Source organism: Anas platyrhynchos, chromosome 23 (genome assembly GCF_047663525.1).
Source record: "Anas platyrhynchos isolate ZD024472 breed Pekin duck chromosome 23, IASCAAS_PekinDuck_T2T, whole genome shotgun sequence".
Classification (NCBI taxonomy): domain Eukaryota; kingdom Metazoa; phylum Chordata; class Aves; order Anseriformes; family Anatidae; genus Anas; species Anas platyrhynchos.
In genome coordinates, this window is record NC_092609.1 from 5339519 (window position 1) to 5361664 (window position 22146).

The following is a 22146-nucleotide window of genomic DNA, read 5'->3' on the forward strand; positions in this document are numbered from 1 at the left end:
GCGGGAGCCGGCTGCTGGACCTGCCATGGTGGCTGGAGAGTGGGGCGGTTGCTTGGGGAACCCGCGCAACGGCCGTTCCGTCCCAACGGCTGACCAGCCCCTCGCCGACATCTTGGGGAGGACTGCAGGCTTTGGAGCCAAGCAGGCTGCCCAGCGCAAGACTTGGCCATCCCCAGCAGGCTTGCCCTCCCACGCAGCACTTGCCATGCCCACCACGCTTCCACACCGCCTCTTGCCCGTCCTGAGCATTTCCCAGCCCAGGACCAGCTTTCATCCTCATGGTCATTTCCCATCCTGACAAGCTCACAAGATAACAGATTCCCATACAAAAGATTTCCCATCAACACAAGCAGATTTTTCCCTTCATCCAAAGAGATCTCGTCCCAAAGAATTCCCCTCTCTTGGAGGACTTTTCCAAGTATTTCCTTCCCCAGGGAATGGTACCCACCCCATTCAAGACTTCCCATCCCAGTACTTTCCCATCCCAGGAGTGCCTGCCCATCCCAAGGCTTTTGCTTCCCAATGCTTTCAAACCCCGGGCACATTTCCCATCTCTTTCATTGCCGAGCCCAATGCCTTTCCACCCCAAGGAAGTCTTCCCAGCCCAGCAAGGATTTCTCGGCGCACTCATCCTTTCCCAACCCATTCCCATTTCCCACTTTCACCATCCAACACACAGCTTGGCCAGCCCACAGCTCTAGAGAGGGATTGGGACGATGCTGATAGACACAAGGTCACGGGGAGTTGCTGTGCTGACGATTGCTCTTTCTTACAGATCAACACAGATCCCCAGTCCCAAGGGCGCCAGGCAGAATCTGGCCAATATGTAGATTCAAGGCTCTTCCATTTCCTACCGGGAAAGAAAGAGATCTGTGCGTTTCTCTCTCTCCACCTCCAGAAAAAGAGAGGAAGGGGAGAGCGCTAATGAACAGGAGCATGCTCAGCTCAGCCACCGGCATGGAGGCTGCCCGCTCCTCAGCACCTCGAAGCAGCGGCACCTTCAAGTCTCCTCCTGCAGCAGCAGCACATCAGTGTCTCTTGTCCCACCAGCAGGACAGTGGCGTCTCCCATTGCACCATGCCGACCTCCACGCCTCGAGTGCCAGCAGCAGTCCTCAATGCGAGCTGGACGCTCAGGGCACTTGTGGCCACCCACCTTTGTGAGCTCCAAGGCTGACAGGGACTCTCTGCTGAGCTCCCACGGCTCTCAGGCGTCCCGCTGGCAGAGCTTACGGCGCTAAGCTGACTGCCAGGAGAAAAGGCTCCCGTGAAATGGCTGCTCCACAACGCCAGGAGCAAGGTCTGCTGGGCTGGGGGTTCGCAGGGGAGCTCGGCCTTGGGCCTGGCAACTGCGCCTGGGAGCCAGGGATTGCCTTGGCATGCAGCTGGACACCTGCGCCTGAGAAAGCAAGGTCTCTTTCAAGACGCTTGGCACCATCGTCACCCAGTGGCTGTCTCAGGGCGACGAGAGAAATGCACAGCATCTCTTGCTGCCCTGCAGTGCTGCTGTCCTATGCCCTTGGGTGTCTCCGGGATAGAAAAAGGGACGGATTTTGCCCCCAAACCCAGCTCCTTTCTATCAAAAGCATCACGTCCTCCTCTCTTTCTTGGATTTGGCTATGACTTTAGGAATCCCTGCAATCCCTGCAGCTGTGTCCCCTGCCAGCTTCTTGTGTGCCCCAAGCATCCTCGCTTGCAGGGCAGTAGAAGATGCAGAAAAGGCCTTGCCTTAGTGGAAGCACTGCCCTGCAGGAGCTCCAGCATCCCTCTTAGCAGCACGCTGTAGCCCCCAAATGCCCCCGAAACGGCACATTTCAGCTCCTGGGAAGGAAATGAGCTCGGTCATTGTGAGCTACCCGCTCAAGGCCCTGCTCTTTGGCCCAGGTGTCTCTGAGGCAGTACTGGAAATGAGTTCTGTTGTGAACGTAAGAGCATAACAGAAGAACATAAAATAACATAACGTAGAAAAAATAGATAATAACATAACATATCATAAGAACATAAAACAAGAACAACTATCATAATGTGGTCTGCTAAGATCTAGGAGAAAGCAGAAATCCAGCAATGCCGTGTTTCCTACTCCTCAAAACCAATTCAGCTAACAACTATGAATGCTTCCAGCTGGAAAAAATAGGAAGAATGAAGTGGAGGACTCCTTGCCGTCACTGTGTTTCTGGAGCACACCTCTACCTTTCCGCCCAACAAGGGCGGAAAATTCCCAATTATCTCTTGGGAGATGATTGCAGAACATGAAAAAACATGAGCAAAGCCAGAGGACCCATCTCCACAACAGCACGATAAACAGAAAAGACATCTCTAGATGCAGACCCCAGAGCTCCAGTTCACTATGTCCCGCTATTGGAAGTTATTTTTTAGGCTTTGTTTTTAAGGCCACTGGCTGCCTCCTCCCTTATGCTCCCCATTGTCCCTGTTGTCCTGTCTTTCTCCTGCATTGCTTCCTTTCCTTGCTGGACCTTGCTGAGCTCTTTCATGTTGTGTTGTATATCTGTGTATGAAGGCAGGATATCTCATTCTTTTACACTGCTGACTGCTACCCCATATACCTCTGCAAGTTTTCGTACAAGGGATTAAGACAAAAAGGCCTGTGCCTGGCAGAGGGAGCACTGAACGATGATCTAGCAAAGCAGTCTATCCCAGACAGACAACACTGGCCCGGAAATCCTGCTGGAAAATTTGGTGTCCATGAAACTGAGACAGAAATTGGAACTTGCAACAAAACGCTGTAGGGTAGAAGTTGTTTTAGCTGAACATACTGGGCACATCTTTGAATGCAAAAGCTAAGGTCTTGCTTTGCTTACGTAAGGTCTGAGTGTTTCACCCAGCACTCCAGCATCCTCTCTTAAGTAGGGGAGGCAAGCATAAGATGCAGAAGTTGGCAGATGCACAGGATGCGAAGTCCTATCAGTAAAGAATTTCTTCCTAACATATATTAGAAATGTAACTTTTCAGTTGAAAGCTATTACTCCATGTCCTGTCACTCCAGGCCCTGATGAAGACCCCCTCCCCAGCTTTCCTATAGGTTGCCTTTAAGTACAGGAAGGCTCTCCCTGGGGTCACAGTAAGCTCACCTGTTCCCCAGGTGTCACAGTTAATTCCTGAGATAGGAATAATGACAAGGGTTAATCTATTGCAGATGATTTCATACAATAAGAGAAAAGCTTTTGTTGGAAAGCACAAGGGAGGGGGGAGGGTGGGCGAACGGCTCTGTGGTGTTTAGCTGCCGGCTGGGTTAAACCACACCAGTGGCTTTCCTTTAGTCGTCACAGTAGACTTGCTGGAGGTCATTTGTGTTGGGCAGTTACCACCACAAAGCGTCCCCAAGCCAAGTCTGCATTTGCTTGTGTCTTCTGCAATCCCTGCAGCTGTGTCCCCTGCCAGCTTCTTGTGTGCCCCAAGCATCCTCGCTTGCAGGGCAGTAGAAGATGCAGAAAAGGCCTTGCCTTAGTGGAAGCACTGCCCTGCAGGAGCTCCAACATCCCTCGTAGCAGCACGCTGTAGCCCCCAAATGCCCCCGAAACGGCACATTTCAGCTCCTGGGAAGGAAATGAGCTCGCTCAAGGGGAGCTACCCGCTCAAGGCCCAGGTGTCTGTGAGGCGGTGTTGGCAAGGAGTCCTGTTGTGTGAGTCCGTTCTTTGTGGGTGCTCCGTCCCCACAAGGCTTGCTTTGGAAGGCCCAGGAGAGTCTTGTGGGCACTGGCCTGGGGTCCCAGGCTGAGCCAGCTGCTGCCTGGCAATCAGGGAGGCTCGCTCGGTGTCTTGGCTTGGGTTTGCGTGGCCAGGCTGTGGGAGCGGGGGGCTGCAGGGCTGTCCTCTGTGAGGAGAATGCAGCAGCTGCCCCATGGGAGCTCAGGGCCGCTTCCAGGAGGCTCCTTCCAGGAGGGACCCACCCGCTGCTGCCCAGAACGCAGAGCAAAAGGATGATGTTTGCGCCTGGGGGAGAGCCCATCTAAGAAAGGGAACAAAAGCTGCTGCCCAGCAGCGTCTGGCTCAGGGAGGAGTGGCAAAGCTCTGTGCAGCCCCCAAGGGCCGTGCAGCAGGAGGCCGGAGGTGCTCCAGGCTCCCAGCAGCAGTTCCCCTGCGGCCTGTGCAGGGAGAGGCCCCTGGTGGAGCAGGCTGTCCCCCTGCAGCCCATGGGTCCCCCGTGGAGCAGATCTCCACGCTGCAGCCCCCCTGTGGCTGGAGGAGCCCCCGGTGGAGCAGGTGGCTGTGGCCTGGAGGAGGCCGCGGCCTGTGGAGAGCCCCCGCAGGAGCAGGCCCCGCGCTGGACTGGAACAGGCTGTGCTGAGCCTGCTTTGCCCGTGACGCTCCTTGGGGAGTGATCTCCCTGTCCTTCTGGCAGCCCTTGAGCCCTTTCCAGCCTCTTTTCTCCCCTTGGCGTTGGAGGAGGGGCAGGGAGAGAGCGCTTGTGCTGGAGCTCAGCTGCCCAGCTGAGGAAAACCACCACGCTTTGCTCTCTCTTGCCGCTGCTGCAGCACGCTGGTAGCAGCCAGCAGCGTCTGTTCTTCGAGCCTCAGCAAGCCCACAGCATCTTCCTTGAAGGGATCCCTTTCCTTCACGCCTGCCAGGCGCCGCCTCCAGAGGCTGAGGGCTTGTGCCCCGTTTGCAAGCGCTTGCTCAGTGCCCCCTTCCCCAGAGAAGGATCCCAGCTGCTTGGCTTCCCTGCCCTCTGCTGCCAGGCTCCCGCAGCTGCTATCCCAGCAGCGCAGCAGCCAGCTGACAATGTGCTCGCCTGGAGGACAGCTGCAATCTTGTCCCATGGCTCGCAGCTCGCCCAGGGATGGGGATCACCTGCTTGCTGCTGCTTTGCTCTCTGCTCTCCTTTCCAACAGCCTCCTGTTCCCTGGGATGGCCCTACCTTGGGGGAGCCTGCCTCGCCTTCCTCTTGCTCCTTCCCCTTCTTGGGAGGACTTTCTGCCCTTCCGAAACGAGATGACTTCTGCATGCATTCCTTCCCCTTGTGTGTATTGGCGCCTGAGACAGCAGCGGGGTAGTCCCCGGAGCCAGCTCTTAGGGCCTGTGCCAGGCTTGGAGGGGCTGCAGGGAACATGCCAGGGGCTCGAGGGGCTGCAGGGCGAGTGACAGGGCTTTGAGGGGCCTCAGGTCCCACCGCAGTGGTTGAAGTCGATGCAGGGAACATCAGAGTTGTTGGAGGGGCTGCAGGTACAATCCCAGGGCTTGCAGGGGCTGCAGGCTGCGTCACAGCTTTGCATCAGCTCAAGACGCATTTTCCTACAACCAGACATTTCCTCCTGAAGGGGCGGAAGAGCATGGAATGGTCTTCCAAATGCAGAGAGCAGACCCCGGCAAACCTACAGCTGCTGCTAGGAAGTACATAAACTTTTTTTTTTTTTTTTTGGTTGTTAACATTGTTTCACAACAACAGATGCAAAGATGGATCTTGAGCTGAGGGCAAAGGTGACCTTGGATCTGAAGCACACAGGCATTCGCTAATGTCCCCCCATCCTGAGTGAATGCGCAACGACTCGGAAGGAAAAATAAAGTCCAAACCGGTGCGTTGTGATAAGGAGAGTTTAATAGGGTAGAAAAGGAAGAGAAACAAACAAAATAATAAATAATGATATGTACAATTTATAATATATCAATATATAAAAATATTTAATACTATTAAATACGAATACTTATAATTTCATAATAAGAAAACAATGCCATACTGTACAACACAGTCAATAAAGTGGATTTAATGAAATAAATAATAAAACCAACAAATTAAATGAAAATTAACAAATTTAAATTTAATAAAAATAAAACCCATTTTTCCCATAACAATGAATTCCTATCCCCATCATCACTTCCCATCCCACTGATCATTTCCTATCCCAGCCACCTCCCATTGCTGCTCCCAAGGCTCAATTCCCAACTCCCATTCTTCCATCCATCCATCCATCCATCCATCCATCCATCCATCCATCCATCCATCCATTTTCTGCCGTCCGTGCTGGCCATGCCCACATCCATGCACGGCCTGAGCATGGGCAGCGGGAGCGGGCTGCATGAAATCCCCTTGGCATCCCAGTGCAAGAAGAGCTGCAGGCAGAGGCCTTGCTGAGTGACCACGTAAGGAGAGGAATTTAATCCAGAAGGCAGGAAAGAAGAGCAATGCCCTGAAAGAAGAATCAAGTCTTGTCTCTCAGCCCTTTGGTGTCCCAAGCAGCAGTTGCCATGGGCAAGCTTTCCCAGCCCAGCCGCTGCCAGCATCTCCCCAGCTTCCCATTGCCACCTTCCTCGGTGAGCCACGCATTTTCCACTGCCCCCGTTGCCCATCCCTGAGAGTGGCAAGCTCATCCCCTAGCTCCAGCACGAGAGAGGGGAGAGGGCAAGCGAGAGGGGCAAGGGCTGAGGAGCGTGGCTGAAGCTGGAGCAGGTGCCTGCAGAGGTCTCTGTGCCTGCCTGGGTGCTGCGGGGGCCGTCGAGGAGAAGCCCGAGGTCGGTCACGGGTAGCCGTAAGAGTAGGCTCTGGCGTGGTCCTTCTGCCGCTGCACGAAGAATTGCACGGGGCCGATCTTCATCTGGTGGGCCGCCCGCTGCCGCTCCTCCTGGGCCAGCTTCTTCAGGCGCTCCCGCTCGGGACGCTGCTGCGGCGTGATGGGCACCGACTCCTCCAGCGTCTTGGCCCCGCTGGCCTGGGGACAGAGCCTGTCCTGGGGCCGCACGGCACGGGGCTCCCCACTCGGAGTCTCCGGCAGCAGCCGCGCTCTGCGGGGAGCTGGTGCCGCTGCTCCTTGCCCCCCTGCAGCCCCCGGGCTTCGCGCTCTCTTCACCGGTGCCGTGGTGCTGTTGATCGCCAGCTGCTGCCCGCTGCTGCCTGCTTCCCTGCTGCTGCCAGCCACCGTGCTGCTGCCACGCGTCTTCCCCTGGCACGGTCTCTTGCGGCCTTGGCCAGCCTGGCCCAGCAGCATCTTCCTCTCCTTGCGGGGGGGGTTCTCTGTCGTCGGCCTCCTGTGCTGGCAGCTCTGCGCTGTCCCGGGGGTGCTGCTGGGCACGGGGCGCTTGGCCCCCCGCTCGGTGCCGGTGGACGCAGGGGCAGCCAGGGGGCTCTTGAGGGGACCCAGGGGGCGTTTGGGCAGGGGTCTCCTATGGTCACTGCGGCCCTTGGGGTTGGGGCGTTTCTTGGGGGAACTCGGGGGGGATTTGGGCTGGGCTCTACTAAGGGCACTGGGGACCTTGGGGTTGGGGCGGGTCTTGAGGGAACGCTGGGGGGGTTGGGGCAGGGCTCTACTAAGGGCACTGAGGACCTGGGTGTCAGGGAGGCTCCTGGGGGGACTCAGGGGTGGACTGGGTAGGGGGCTCCTAAGCGCACTGGGCAGGGGACTGGCTGCAGGGCTGAGGGGGGGGCTCACTGCTGGCACGACGGGGGACTGCAGCGACAGCCCACCCTCAAGCTTCTCGGGGCGCACCCCAGGGCTTGAGGGGACCTCACCGAGGGCTCCTGTGGCTTCCAGTCCCTGCGTGCTCGGCTCCTCGATGTCCTCGCAGAGGTCGGGCAGCTGGGAGAGGAAGCGGCTGAGGGCAGGACTGCTGGGCAAATCGCGGAAGGCGTCCTGGGGCTCCACGGCATCGAGCCAGCTGAGCAGCTCCTCCATGTCGGGGATGGGGATGTCCAGGTGGGCCAGGAGCTCGTCCTGCACGTGCTGCAGCTGCTGGCTGTCCCCTGCCAGCTCTGGAAAGGCCTCGGCCAAGGCATCGGGGCCCAGCTCGGGCAGCTGCGGGGGCTCCTCAGGCACCTGCGGGGCTGTCGCCGCTGAGGACCAAGCAAGCAAATCCCCCAAGACGGGCGATGTCAGCTTTCCCGTGGCCTCTGGGTGTGGGGCCACAAGCGGCCGGCTGTGCCAGCCCCAAACTCACCGTCGGGCGTCGCCGTCTGGGTGCTGGCAGTCCTTGGAGCCTGGGCAGGCTCGGGGGGAGTGGGGCCGGGCAGCGGGGGCCCCTGGTCCTCGCTGAGCCCCACGGCGTGCAAGCAGGGCTCCGGCAGCTGCCCCCGGCTGCTGCTCAGGGTGCGGGGCGTGGGGAGCGCCTGCCCCCGCAGCGGAGGCCCCGGGACGAGGGGTGGCGGGGGGTTGCGCTGGGCGGGGGCCTGCAACAGGCAGGTGCCTGCGGGGTGCAGGAGCTCCCCATGGAGCACGGCCCTGGGCCCCAGCCCCAGCGCATGGTGGGGCACCAGTGTCCCCGTCACCATGGGCTGTCCCCACTGATGGACGGGGGCACAGGGAGGAGCGGTGTGGGGGAGCTGCCACACGGCGGGGAGCTGCACCAGCTGCAGCTGGTGCCCCATGGTTGGGAGCTGCACCAGCTGCAGGTTTTGCCCCACAGCGGGGAGCTGCCCCCCAGCAGGGAGCTGCCCCACGGCGGGGAGCTGCCCAAGCTGCAGGTGGTGTCCCTGGGCTGGGAGGTGCCCCCCAGGTGGCAGCTGCACCCCGGCGGGGAGCTGCAGCACCTGCCCCTGGACCCCCGGCACCACGTGCCAGACGGTGGCCTGGGGCAGCGCGGAGGGGAGGGTGGGTACCTGCAGGGGCTGCAAGGGCAGCGCCGTCGCTCCGGGGAGGGAGGGCAGCAGCCAGGCAGCCACCGTTGGCGGCACGGCTGGGACGACGAAGGGGGAGTTTTGCGTCTGCGCAAGCCGCAGAAGCCGTCTGGGGAAACCCTCTGTGGGAAAAAGGGCGCTGGGCTGAGCTCTGGGGCGCTGGGCTCGCCAGCAGGGCCGCAGCCCCGGGAGGAGCGGGAGCCGGCTGCTGGACCTGCCATGGTGGCTGGAGAGTGGGGCGGTTGCTTGGGGAACCCGCGCAACGGCCGTTCCGTCCCAACGGCTGACCAGCCCCTCGCCGACATCTTGGGGAGGACTGCAGGCTTTGGAGCCAAGCAGGCTGCCCAGCGCAAGACTTGGCCATCCCCAGCAGGCTTGCCCTCCCACGCAGCACTTGCCATGCCCACCACGCTTCCACACCGCCTCTTGCCCGTCCTGAGCATTTCCCAGCCCAGGACCAGCTTTCATCCTCATGGTCATTTCCCATCCTGACAAGCTCACAAGATAACAGATTCCCATACAAAAGATTTCCCATCAACACAAGCAGATTTTTCCCTTCATCCAAAGAGATCTCGTCCCAAAGAATTCCCCTCTCTTGGAGGACTTTTCCAAGTATTTCCTTCCCCAGGGAATGGTACCCACCCCATTCAAGACTTCCCATCCCAAGGCTTTCCCATCCCAGGAGCCATTGCCCATCCCAAGGCTTTTGCTTCCCAATGCTTTCAAACCCCGGGCACATTTCCCATCTCTTTCATTGCCGAGCCCAATACCTTTCCACCCCAAGGAAGTCTTCCCAGCCCAGCAAGGATTTCTGGGCGCACTCATCCTTTCCCAACCCATTCCCATTTCCCACTTTCACCATCCAACACACAGCTTGGCCAGCCCACAGCTCTAGAGAGGGATGGGGACGATGCTGATAGACACAAGGTCACGGGGAGTTGCTGTGCTGACGATTGCTCTTTCTTACAGATCAACACAGATCCCCAGTCCCAAGGGCGCCAGGCAGAATCTGGCCAATATGTAGATTCAAGGCTCTTCCATTTCCTACCGGGAAAGAAAGAGATCTGTGCGTTTCTCTCTCTCCACCTCCAGAAAAAGAGAGGAAGGGGAGAGCGCTAATGAACAGGAGCATGCTCAGCTCAGCCACCGGCATGGAGGCTGCCCGCTCCTCAGCACCTCGAAGCAGCGGCACCTTCAAGTCTCCTCCTGCAGCAGCAGCACATCAGTGTCTCTTGTCCCACCAGCAGGACAGTGGCGTCTCCCATTGCACCATGCCGACCTCCACGCCTCGAGTGCCAGCAGCAGTCCTCAATGCGAGCTGGACGCTCAGGGCACTTGTGGCCACCCACCTTTGTGAGCTCCAAGGCTGACAGGGACTCTCTGCTGAGCTCCCACGGCTCTCAGGCGTCCCGCTGGCAGAGCTTACGGCGCTAAGCTGACTGCCAGGAGAAAAGGCTCCCGTGAAATGGCTGCTCCACAACGCCAGGAGCAAGGTCTGCTGGGCTGGGGGTTCGCAGGGGAGCTCGGCCTTGGGCCTGGCAACTGCGCCTGGGAGCCAGGGATTGCCTTGGCATGCAGCTGGACACCTGCGCCTGAGAAAGCAAGGTCTCTTTCAAGACGCTTGGCACCATCGTCACCCAGTGGCTGTCTCAGGGCGACGAGAGAAATGCACAGCATCTCTTGCTGCCCTGCAGTGCTGCTGTCCTATGCCCTTGGGTGTCTCCGGGATAGAAAAAGGGACGGATTTTGCCCCCAAACCCAGCTCCTTTCTATCAAAAGCATCACGTCCTCCTCTCTTTCTTGGATTTGGCTATGACTTTAGGAATCCCTGCAATCCCTGCAGCTGTGTTATTAGGAGGAAATTCACTGTACGGGTAGTGAGGCACTGTAACAGGTAGCCAAGAAAAGTTGTGGCTGCCCCATCCCTGAAGATGCACAAGGCCAGGCTAGATGGGGCCTCGGTTAACCTGATCTAGTGAGTGGCATCCTTGCCTATGGGAGGGGGGTTGGAGTTAGATGATTTTTAAGGTCTCTTCCAACTCAAGTGATTCTATGATTAACCAAAACTACTAACCCTAACCAAAACTGTTAGCCTAGCTATTAACCCTAAACATTAAACCTAACCCTATCTCTAACTCTTAACTCTAAACCCTAAACCTGATTGTGTAACCCTAACCAAAATCATAAAGCGAACACCTAAGCCTAATACTAGCCTTCTAACCCTAACTCTGCAACCCCTGTAATCCTAATCCTCACCTCTAACCCTGACCATGAAAATGGCCCCAACCCTAAGAGCCCTAACAATAGCAACCATGCCATAGCCTTAACCCTGACCCCCTAACCCCCTTAAAATCCTACCACCCGCAAAACCCTACTCCTGAGTCCCAAGTACCTTCCCTCGTACCCACAAGCAATTCCTGTGCCACCCAACATGTCCCTCAGTATTGGCTCTGGGTGCCTGCATAGCCTCAGCCCCTGGGGACAGAATTGCCTGCGTAGGGCCAGCTCTGTCCCTCAGTGCCCCCTCCAAAGCCATGAAAACAGGTCTAGGTTCCATTACCTGACACACCCACACTGTTAGCAGGGCCCTGAGGGTATTCATAAGCCTCAGTGGCCCCTGAGGAGCCTCACCCAGGGCCTCCACCTATGCCCAGGAGACCTATTTAAGCTCAGCCTTCACTCTCTGCCTGAACTGCATCAGGAGTGCTGGTCTCCCTGCCTCATCACCTCAGACCTAGACCCAATCCTGACCAGACTTCTTAGCTTGGCCTCAGACCTGCTTCAACACCATGAGCTTGCCTAGTGAACTCAGCTCCTGGTTGAACCTTGGCATCATCTCCAGGTCTTATGTTTACCTCATTGAGGTACTGCTTGACTCAGTTCTGGCTGGTGACACTCCAGTGATCCTCTCCCCTTAGGAAGCCTCTTGCTGCTCCCTAACACTTGTGTGTTAATTAGTTTTTCTCTTGCTTCAGAGACCCCTCCTGCCCCCTCTCAAAGGTCCAAAGAAGTCTGTAGGAATTTATTATTATTAAGCTCAGTATAAAAGATAAATCACTTCAGGGAAAGACCAGGCAAAGGAACAGGACTTAAGGAAGAATTGGAGACATGAATACCAGTCAGTGTGCTGTGAATTACAAGCAGACAGTGAGTGACACACAAAGTAGCCTTTGCTAACAGGTACTGGTGGTTCACAGTGAGATTGCAGAACTCTGCTATCAAGGCCCAGGAAAGAGGTAATGGATCAAAGATGTCGGGCTGAACTGTAACTGTCCATCCATACGGGCTCTGTGTTTAGGTAGGACCATGTCCATGATTTAAGTCTTTCTGAGGTGGGATTTCTCAACAACAAGTCTGGGAGGAAAAAAATCTGCCGCTGATGAGACAGTCCATAGCAAGAACAGGCCAGCTGAAGAGCAGAACTCTGTCCTGTGGGTAAGCCTCGATGCTCCCCTCTGCACAAGGTTCAGTTACCTTGTTTCACCAGGACATCAGACAAGTCCTCTGTACCCTCCAATATGAGATTCTGTGAAAACGAAAAAGTTAAGTTCAATAAAACCAGGCTCTTCCCTTCGAGTCTGAAGGTTCAGCCTGATGACTGCTCCAAAGCAGCTGAATAAAAACACGAGGAAGGTTCAGAACAACCATAGCCCCTTCTGTCTCCGCTGTTGGTGCACAAGACCAAGGCCTCCCATTAGCCGTTCTACCAGTCTGAAACACCCCCAACACTTATAGCAAGAATGCACTCATCCCCCTCTGCTGCCAGACCCAAGGACAAAAAAGGACAGACAGAAGTTAGGCTGGAAATGCTGAGAGCACTAAACAATGGGCTTCTCATTCCCAGCATATCAACCTGATTTATGCTCCCTATAAACATGAAACAGGCTTAAGTTTTAAGGTCCTGATGTAAATATAAAATGGCCCAGCTCTTGGTGCTTTTTACTGTTTCACCCAATGCTCCTACCACATCTCCTCTGCACGTGTTTTACTTACCTTCTCATTTGCCAAATGCAAGAGGCAGGTGAAGGCTAAAGGGACAGACAGATTTTTCACCAGTATAGAAGGCAGCCTATGGGAAGAGAAGAGAGGACATCAGGATAGCCAGCCTACTGAGACCATACAGATAAAAGCACATCTGCAAACCATCAGGTCATCAAAGATTAACTGCACGTGTGACAGCTTCCTCCCACGTCTCTGGTTTTCTCTACCTTTTCCCTCCCACTAGCAAAATACAACCTATAGCTTCCTCAGGGAAACCCAGAGAGCGAGAGAAGATTTTCCCCCATCAGGGTTCAGTCAGCAGATTGTAACAAACACACGGGTCAGGGTTTGCCCAAGCTCAGCTGAAAACTGCCTCATCTTCAGTCCAACCTTTGTTAGGGCTTCTCTACCTGTGAAGCAGTTCCTTTGTGATGTCGCTGAAGGCCTTCTCGCCTGTTACCACTGATGGGTCTTTCTCCATATCTTCAATCTATTCAGCAAAAAGACAGACACTGCTGAGACAGATTTTGTTCCCCAGAATGCAGCCTCATGCTCAGAGAACAACCACTGCAAGTCACTGCTCACAGTCCATCCTTAACAAACACCCCATGGGAGCAAGACTACTAGAAAGGAATTGCCACTAAACTTGCCCAAGAACAGAGCTAAGCACTGTTACCTGCAGTACATTCTCTGATCCTTGGTCCTGTTAAAGTACGTGGCTCTGCCTGCACTCACCTCTGCCAGCGGTTGTTTTTTTCCTGTATCAAGTAAGATGTCCCACATGTTTTGCTTTAACCTCTTCATGTCCATTTTCTTGGCTGTCTTTGCATACTGAATTGCTATCTTATTGACCTGAGGAAAAGACATTCTGGCTTAGCAGACAACACCTGAGCAGAAGCAGCAGTAGTACCCTCAGTCACAGACACAGGAACAATTAAAACATGATTTTCCCTATGGGAACAGTGAATGCTATCTTACTACTAAACCCTTATTTTAATTTATTTTATTTTTATTCTCTTACCTGAGCTATCATTTGAGGATAAAGTATCCAGTAGCAAACCCAGGAGATCCTGAACCAGGGACACTGCTGTCTCAGAATTTTTAACTACCCAAGGCAGTGAGCAGTTCACATCTGGGCAACAGCACAAGTCCTTACCTTCTGGGGCTCAGCAATAAGGTTCAGCTCTCCATACATTGTAATATCAGCACCAACAACTCCATTGAACTCCTCGTCTTGACCCTCAGGGTGAGCATTAAGGTTGAAATCCTCTGTTTGGCTCATGAATTGAATGGGATCATTGTCATCACCGCTGTCTGCGGCCTAATCAAGAACAGATACAGCAGTGAGGCCACCAAGACATCTCTGAGGAGCCAGAGATGCCCTGCACTGAGATAACAAGAGCACACAGCCTACAGGAGAGTGGTAATACCTGCCCACTTTTCCTGTGGAAGAATCTTCTTCAGCCTCTCCCCACACCTTTTAGCTTGTACTAAGGCTAAACTCAAGGGAGATCTAGAGCATGTAATATCAAAAGGCTGATCTACTAGCAAAATTGACAGAGATGAGGGCTCTCCTGCCAGCATGGGACCAGCTGAGATTTGTAACAAAACACGCTCAGGAGGTTGCATTGGCCTGGCAGAAAACTGAAGCTTTAGAGGAAATGTATTTAAGCAGGAGCTTGAAACAGCTGGGAGCAAGCGTCACTGTGCAGAGATGACTGCAGAGGCGAGTAATAGTATTTACTCCTCCTTCAGGGTAGGTGTGTATGGAAAAAAGCACAGAATGAAGTTTCTGCAGCAAGCTGTCAGGCAAATTCCAAGGGCAGACAGTTTAGTTGATGTTGTTAGTGTACCAGTGAGAGCGAGGGGATAGAATTGTACACAGAGAACCTCCCGCAGCTTTGTCACAATCTGATGTCAATTCTATTTCACTAGTAACTAATGCTGGACATAGATTCTTCCTAAATTACTCCTACCACATGTCAAATATTGGTAACAGAAAAATCTTGTCCCGGTTACCTGCACTGCAGGGCAGAAATTGGAGGTGTCATTGGGGTTGTTGTAATCATACTCGCCGATCTCATCTTCATGATCCAATGAGCTGCCTGGCTCAGACGGCCTGCAGAGCTGCAGAGATGAGACTGGGGAGTCAGGAAAGGAAAAACTCTAGATATTTCTCAAAGCAATGCCTACACCTTGTTAATTCATCGCTACCCCTTTTCCCAGTCTGCTGCCTCTTCCTCCTCCTTATGTATCAGCTCACCACCAACTCCCTCGTAAAGCAAAACAGCCAAGCACAGGCCACTCAGTATCCATAAGAGGGCTAGGTCACTGACTGGCATCATGCTGCCTCATCTCGCAGCCTGAGGAGCATCCCAGAGCATTTCAAACAGATCAAGAGTGTTTTTGTGCAAAATCCTCTTGGCAAGAGTTCCACAAAGACTCTTACCTTAACGAGTGGTTTGAGAAACAGCTGGACAATATTGTTAGGATTATAGTTGAAGTCTGCAGGAAGCGTGGTGGCCTTCACGTTTTGGCTTTCCAGAATGGATTTGTTCAGAGTTAAAGCAGCCTGTGGAAGACATTAAATCATGCAATATCCAATACTCAGAGGATTAATGCACAAATAAGTGCTTTGAACACAGGTCTTTGTTCAAAAGGAGAAAAGTTCTAACGTGTTTCCAAAGAGTAGTACTACAACAGTCCAGTCAGTGCATCCAGTGACTTTAGCACCGCATCCTGGAACACACAACTGAGCCTGAAGGGTGTCTCTTACTTACAGGTATTAGCCAAGTAGAATCCATCCTGATTCTTTATTTCAAGGTTGGAAAATCTGTTTGTAACATGCGTTGGAATCAGAAGACCCCTCTCCAAAGAACATGCACAATATTGGGTACACAGAGCCAGTTTCAAAGGAGAATGAGACAAGCCACTTGCAGATGACAGTGCTAAAACACAAATATGGCTGAAGACACAACAGAGAGGTAGAAACTCAGTGCATACCTTGGTCTTACGGAAATACGTCTCAAAGTCAATATCCTCATCAAAGTTTATTTCAAATCCTTTCTTTGCCATCCTCTTCTTATTCTGTTGTTCAGAGATAGAACCAGCTGCAGAAAGGAAGGAAACAGTAGTTCGTGACAACGAAGACAAACTCAATCCCATCTTGAGCATTGGCTCCACACAGACAGGTCACCTGTGTCCTTTTACAAACAAGGTCTTTTTTCTTTGTTAGGGAAAGCAATAAGTGGTGTCCTCTGCTTCACATTTTAATGGGATCGATATTCTCTTTATAGAAGTAGAAAATAGTATTATTCTTTTTTATTTTTACACAGAAGGTGGGGAAAAAAAACACAGGATCTGTATTAGTACTATCACATCCTATTGCTGCAGTGAGACACCCCCTCAACTTTGAGCATCATTAACAAATGCAACAAATAGAGAACACATTAGACATCAAAGTATCCACACGCCACTTAAAGCTCTTCTGGTGTCTGCACTCAGTACTGCTTCCAATCAGGCTAGAAAAGAGCCATGCAGACATGTCCCATCTTTTCTGTCTGTGCTTTATGAATCACATACTGCCCATCTCCAAACATAAATAGGACCTGGCAGTAGCCAGATCTTCTAGTATACGAGCTCCTGTCCCTAAATACATACATTTGTGGTGAGGTTTGAAACGCCAGTGGTCTGGGCCAGCCCACATTGAGAGAGTTTGGGGACTGAAGTAGGAGTATTCCCCTGGCTTCATGGAGAGATGAAAGCACATGGTTCCGATGTCTCCCTCTCCAAAAGGAACTGCATCAAGTCTGGAAAGAGCACAAGTTGCTCAGTGAAATCCTTCCTTTGACACACAACAGGCCTAAATATGTGTTTAATACCCAGACCAGGTCTGTACAAACATCTCCTGGTCCCTCTGCCAACACATGTGCAAGATTCTTGCTCTCTAATCAGCAAACAGTACTGTGGGTACTGCACTGTCGGTAGTCTGTGAGGCTACTGCAAAAACAGCGGTGGGTTTGTCAAAGGGCAGGCTGAAAATGGGAGCAGAGTGAGTAGATAAGCAATCACTGGGGAAATGCAACCACACAAAAGGTTCCCTTGGGAGTCAGAGACACACATTCCTCAATGTACCTGAAACTTGATCATAAAGTAAGCTATAGCCAGATGGAAAGCATGCACAGTAAACTAAAGAACCCCACACGAGCTGTCTTAACTTGTTACTTGCTATCAAAGCAAAACTATAGATTTTCATTGATCACTCACCCCTTGCTCTCATGGACTGTCCTGAAGGACTTGTTTTCTGTGAATTCCCCAATTTCATCTGCTACTTTACTCCTGGGTGAATCAGTGTTGAAGTCATCATCTGGCAACATGAGAACACCGTCTTCTACATAACTGTCTATCTCTGCATTGATGTTGAACACTTGATCACTCTTCTTAAATTTATCCAACAGGGCTGACACTGACTGTAAGGTAAGAAGGTGTTCAGGGGAAAAGTTGCAGGACACCCACAACCCCGTAGCACATCCCCCTGCCCTGCGTATCTCTGAGATTGCCTTGGGGTGACAACTGTGTGCACAGAATACAGCTTAAGTATCCCACCCTGCTCCAAGCCAACTAATATACCTCATCATGGGATTCAGCATCCCAATGTGTAAACTGGAAACCAGCCAGTGAAGAGCAGATGGGGCGTTTTTCAATGCACTGTGATAGCAGCACTAGAGACAAGAACAAGAAGGAGATATTAGACACAGGGTAAAGTAACTGGTAGCTAAAACAAATGCTAGGTGTTAGATTGTTCTTAAAGTCGCATATACAGGCAGCTCTTCTTGCATATAGAGCAGGGCTCACTGCAAAAGCACTTGGACTTTTTCTTCAGCAGCAAGGTAGGTTCAACTACTTCTGTAACTGAAGGATGGGCATAATGCCGGGAATCTTATCACAGCAGTAAGGTTTGGTAGTATCTGCAGGGTTAAAGCAGTCTAAAAAGGTCAGCCCTTAACTGGAACATGCTCGTCTTAATTGCTGTGCAAGCTCAGACCATATGTATGTGCTGTGTGACAGGTCTGCTGGAGGTTAAGCTACAGGTAGAGATCTAAAACCTACAAGGATCCTGGTTTGTCAGCAACCAGTCTCAGCTTGAGCAGGATCGTAAGAAGGGTGCCACAGGGGAGCCAAACAGACAAAACAAAAGTACAAGCAAGCTGGCTGAGACTAGAATGAGCATGCTTGGAAGATGAAAAAGATCAAAAGGTCTGGATGGGCCAACTACTTAGTGGTTATCAGCACTCACAGTTTAAATCTGTCACTTTCACAGGATCACAGTTTGGCAGAGTGACGGTTGCCGAAGATGGGAGAGGCACGATCTCCGAGTCAAAGAGGAGCTTACTGTGGCAACCTTGGGTACGCAGGCTGGTGAGGAAAATGCCAGCTGTGCTGCATTCATCAAAAGATGCTGATGTTTTCTGAAACATGGGGTCAACCTACAGGTATGGAATGAAGTAGAGATTAGAGCATACAGATGGTGAGACATACATCTCTACAGAAGACTTTTAAGTACAACAACAAAGGGAGAATGACCTATGCATCTTTTTCAGCGAGGACAGCGCTCTCATGGCTGCCTCATGCAGAAGGATTAAACGCAAGTAAGAACAATCTTGTTATAATAGCAGAATTCAGACATGCATGTGAATATTACAGCCCAAAAGAGGACTGCACAGTTAGGAAAACAAGAGTGAAGTGATGTTTCCTTCTTTCACCCACCACTGCAGCAGTTCCACCTCCACCCACCTCACATCTGCGATTATCATCTGTCACATTGATGTTGTTCAAGTTCTGCTCAATGGTTTTGAATGAATGCTTTTTCTTTGCCTGGACTCTCTTGACAGTACCAGAAGCTGCACTGTCTTCTTCTAAAAGCGGAAGTTACAGTTAGAAAACTTGCAGTTTGTATAGCCAAATGTATGCACACACACAGAAGCCCAGCAGGTACGAAGTTACCCACATAAGTATCGAATGAGCATGAACCACTAACATTTCATTGCCTGTATGCTGTAATTCTTTTTATCATGTATATTTTGTCTTAACAGCACATGATTGTTTTGAAGCAAAGGACAGCAAAGACTAGGGTACTGCACGCGCAAATTTCAGATCAGGCTCCCCCTTGTTTGCTTTCAAATCTATCTAGCCAAATCATTAAATACAGGACTGAGCATCATACTCAGGTTCTCATCTCAACCTCCCTTGCTCAAGAATCCAAACTAATTCAGTATTTTTCAGCCCTTGAAAAGAATCAAGCTAGCAGTACTGTCCCAGATATAGAGCAGTGCTTCAAAAACGTAAGCTAAGTGCTTCAAAATTCATGGGTGCTGCATTAAGTACACTGACGTTTCTTACTTGTAGGTTGAACCAGGAACAGCTTAACAGAAAATGAGTGAATGGCACACCTCCTTTTGGGCTGTCCGTATCTTCTGTAGGTGTCGAGCCCTTGCCCAAGCCTCCAAGAACTTTGTACGTATCTGCATGGACTACATCTACACGCACAGCATAAATCTTCGCGCTGGCATCAAGGGTGCCAGCTGCTATCTGACAGAGGAAAACAGGATGCAATTGTTACAGTTAGAAAGGAACAAGACACAAAAGATGCAAATACAGAAGACAAGCAGCAGACCTGAGTTTCTGAATTCTTGTATTACAAGCAGAACCATGAGCACATATAAAGATTTATCCAGAAACCTATCAGAAATCTAGGTACGCAGCAGGGGTCAAGATATATCTTCCCAGGCAGAGGATACAGTTTGTTTTATCAAGGTTTTTGGAAGGGATCACAAAGAATACTTAAAGTTGACAAGATTAAGCAAGGGGAAGAAACAGAAAGGTGCAATTTGCATCTGCAACCTCTCTCTTCCACCTTCTTTTGGTATTTCCTCTTGGTATCGTTCTGTTTTTTCCAAATTACATAGTCAAAAGAAGCGAAGCGACCTTTCCAGATCACAGGTCAACCAAGAAAGGTGAGGAAGCACCTACTCCAAACCTGCACACTGTTTCCTGTTTCTTCCTCAGTTTCATCAGTTATAAGATACCTAGCTCACCAGTTCCTTGAGGCCACGTTCAAAATCCCTGCCAAGAATTCATCTCTCCCTCATAGCATCAGTGAATTATGAATAGAACTATGAATAGTCTTTGCCCAGGCAAGTTTTGAAAGGTTGGATGTGGTGCTTAGAGTGGGTGACGTTAGTAGAGTGATGGTTGCAGATGATCTTGGAGGTCTTTTCCAACCCTAATGATGTTTCTATCTATATCCTGATGGCTCCTACACTCAGGTCATACTATCTTCTTTTCTTTTCCAACCAGTAACAGAACATGGCTGTAACACCCAGTATTTACCTCAGAAGCCTCACAAGTCTTATTCTTAAACAAGCTCTCCTTTTGAAGGACCATAACTGAAGGGAGAATTTAGCCTTTAATATCTGTAGTACAAAAGCATTCAGCACCATATGGTTCTGTTAAAAACAACTGTGCTGCCTCTACCGGATCTCTTACTGGAAGTTTAATTATTTGAGGTTTTTGCTTATTAAAGCTTAGTTAGCCTTAGTTAGTACAGATCAGAGACAAAACACTGCAGTGACCAGGCAGTAATTTCTCTCACCTTGAAGTTCATCAGTTCGGAGTCCTTCTGTTTCAGTATATCTGTCATATAGTCTATCAGGTGTAAGCCAAAAACATTCTTTGTGGTGATTTTCTGAAATAAAGCACACTTGAGAATCAACACCTGGAAAATCATACCTGTCAATCTGCCTGTGCACCGTCGTTCTGCAAGAGAGGTTGCAGCAAAACCTGACTGCACGTGCACCGTGCCACATCCCACTTAGTTATGCTTGAAAAGCAGTAACAGAGATTCAAATCCAGACCTATCACGGGGCTATGACGCGGCTCAGAGGACCTGGAAGAAGAACTGATGCCACTGCTCGGTGAGGGGTCAAAAACCCTCCTTGGCCCTAGGCAGCTCAGCAGCAACGGGCTGACGCGGGGCCCAGCGGCGGGGGGCCACGACGAGCAGCGCTTCCCGAGGGACGCCAACTCACGTTCTCGGTGAACAGCTTGATGCAGGTGGCGTAGTGGTCCGAGATCTGCGCGTTCGTCCATCGCGGGGCCGCCGACAGCGACGCATCCGGCTGCCTGAGGGAAGCACGGGTCTGCGCCGGGGAACCGGGCCTCCCCCCTCCCCACCCCCCGCGCCGATCGAGCGCGACCCCCACACCGACCCCGGGGCCCAACCCCTACCCGGGCACCGGCGAGACGAGGCCCAGCGCCGCCTGGGCGCCGCCGAGCTGCAGGTCCACGGCCCGCGAACGCCGCCGCTGCCGCCTCTCCCGCTCGTCATCGTTGCCGGGGCAGTCGCTCAGCGTGGGGGTGGCCGAGCTGCCGAGCGGCCGCGGCGCGGGAGACGCGAGCCCGCCGCTGCCCCGCCGGGGGGTCGCGACGCTCATCCTGGCAGCGGGCACCGGCCGTGGCCGCGGCCTCCGCGCCGCCGCCTCCCGCCCTGTCTCCGCCTGCGGCCCGATGGGCGCGCGGCTCCCCGCCCGCCCCGCCAATCGAGCGCGGCCGCTCCCGGTTTGAATTCGCCGCGCGCGGTGGCACTGCGCAGGCGTCGGGCGTAACGGCCCCGGGCCCGGCCCCGGCCCCGGCCCCTGGCCCTTGGTGTGTTGTTCAGTCTTGGAGCCAAGATTTCCCCTTGTGAAACCCGTTATAACTGATGAAAGCTTGTTCCAACTTGCACATAACAAAACAACAACAAAAATCTAATTAATGAGATGATGTTGCTGTCAGCGTACTGCCTTTAGAAGCCCGTAAAAAGTGTTGTCAGTGAAAATATGGCTAGGTGCTAGAACAGGTTATGGATTCCCTGTCCCTGAAAGTGCTCAAGGCCAGGCTGGATGGGGCCCTGGTCAACCTGGTGTGGTGGGAGGTGTCCCTGTTCATGGCAGGGGTTGGACTGGAGGGTCTTGGAGGTCTGACCCAAGCCATTCTCTGATTCTGGGCTCTCCGAGTTCCTAGGGATGTCCCAGAGTTTGTGGTGGGTCTTGGGACTTCCCAGGCTCAGGGAGGAGAGGGAGACCCTGCCCTGGCCCATCTGAGTCCTCTCCCACTTAGGCTGGACAGCACTCAGCAACTCATGTGTCAGTGCCATGCTGCTGGAGATAACTTTGTGTTTTTTGTTTTTTGTTTTGTTTTTTTTTTTTTGTTTTTGTATGTTTGTTTTAATATAATTTTCAATGGATCCTTATCTTCTTCATTCCTGTCAAATTTTACATGAGAATGATGTGATATGTGTTATGTAGTTGTGACTTGCAGAAAACGGACTCCACAATCAATACGATTGTGAAGTAGGTATATTTCTTCAGCGCTGGGCAGCAAGGGGGGTAGTCTCACCAAAGTCATGCGCACCTGACGCAGCAACTTGCCTTGGTTATATGGAGTAGAGTTACATATGCATGAAGTTTCCCAATACACCTATACATATTCATAAGCTGTCCCCACTTCATATTAAAATTAGTTCTAAGAAGTCATTTCCACAAACTCCTCCCATCTGCACTTGTGCAG

At 52.3% G+C, this 22146-nt stretch overlaps 2 protein-coding genes across 3 annotated transcripts; both read right to left on the reverse strand.

Moving 5' to 3' along the window:
* Nucleotides 1-5550: 5550 nt before the first annotated feature.
* On the reverse strand, nucleotides 5551-7910 carry LOC113841338 (uncharacterized). The gene is made up of 4 exons (XM_038166798.2): nucleotides 7884-7910; nucleotides 6800-7779; nucleotides 6429-6661; nucleotides 5551-6142 (listed from the first exon to the last, which is right to left on the reverse strand). The coding sequence occupies exons 2-3, from the start codon at nucleotides 7619-7621 to the stop codon at nucleotides 6470-6472; spliced, it is 1014 nt and encodes a 337-aa protein (XP_038022726.2). The 5' UTR covers nucleotides 7622-7779; nucleotides 7884-7910; the 3' UTR covers nucleotides 5551-6142; nucleotides 6429-6469.
* Nucleotides 7911-11560: 3650 nt separating this feature from the next.
* On the reverse strand, nucleotides 11561-21167 carry NCAPH (non-SMC condensin I complex subunit H). Of its 2 annotated transcripts, XM_038167024.2 has the most exons (18): nucleotides 20827-21167; nucleotides 20628-20721; nucleotides 20192-20284; nucleotides 18990-19128; nucleotides 18334-18455; nucleotides 17837-18026; nucleotides 17170-17261; nucleotides 16807-17009; nucleotides 16201-16349; nucleotides 15544-15650; nucleotides 14990-15112; nucleotides 14560-14667; nucleotides 13697-13861; nucleotides 13276-13392; nucleotides 12951-13030; nucleotides 12553-12628; nucleotides 12034-12085; nucleotides 11561-11913 (listed from the first exon to the last, which is right to left on the reverse strand). In XM_038167024.2, exons 1-18 carry the CDS (start codon nucleotides 21030-21032, stop codon nucleotides 11804-11806), a joined length of 2226 nt encoding a protein of 741 aa, XP_038022952.2. In that variant the 5' UTR covers nucleotides 21033-21167; the 3' UTR covers nucleotides 11561-11803. The 2 variants fall into 2 exon arrangements, with proteins under 2 accessions (XP_038022952.2, XP_038022954.2); XM_038167026.2 differs by having other exon boundaries at nucleotides 11561-12085; nucleotides 20827-21166.
* Between the last annotated feature and the right edge of the window lie 979 nt (nucleotides 21168-22146).

Excerpts from the sequence above, each read along its gene's own strand:
- LOC113841338 (XM_038166798.2), bottom strand. The coding sequence starts at position 7,621 with ATGGAGGAGCTGCTCAGCTGGCTCGATGCCGTGGAGCCCCAGGACGCC. Across the intron at positions 6,662-6,799 it reads TCAACAGCACCACGGCACCG|GCCAGCGGGGCCAAGACGCT; the intron begins GTGAAGAGAGCG and ends CTCTGTCCCCAG.
- NCAPH (XM_038167024.2), bottom strand. The coding sequence starts at position 21,032 with ATGAGCGTCGCGACCCCCCGGCGGGGCAGCGGCGGGCTCGCGTCTCCC. Across the intron at positions 19,129-20,191 it reads CCGAACTGATGAACTTCAAG|ATAGCAGCTGGCACCCTTGA; the intron begins GTGAGAGAAATT and ends TTCCTCTGTCAG. Across the intron at positions 18,456-18,989 it reads TACGGACAGCCCAAAAGGAG|AAGAAGACAGTGCAGCTTCT; the intron begins GTGTGCCATTCA and ends TTCCGCTTTTAG.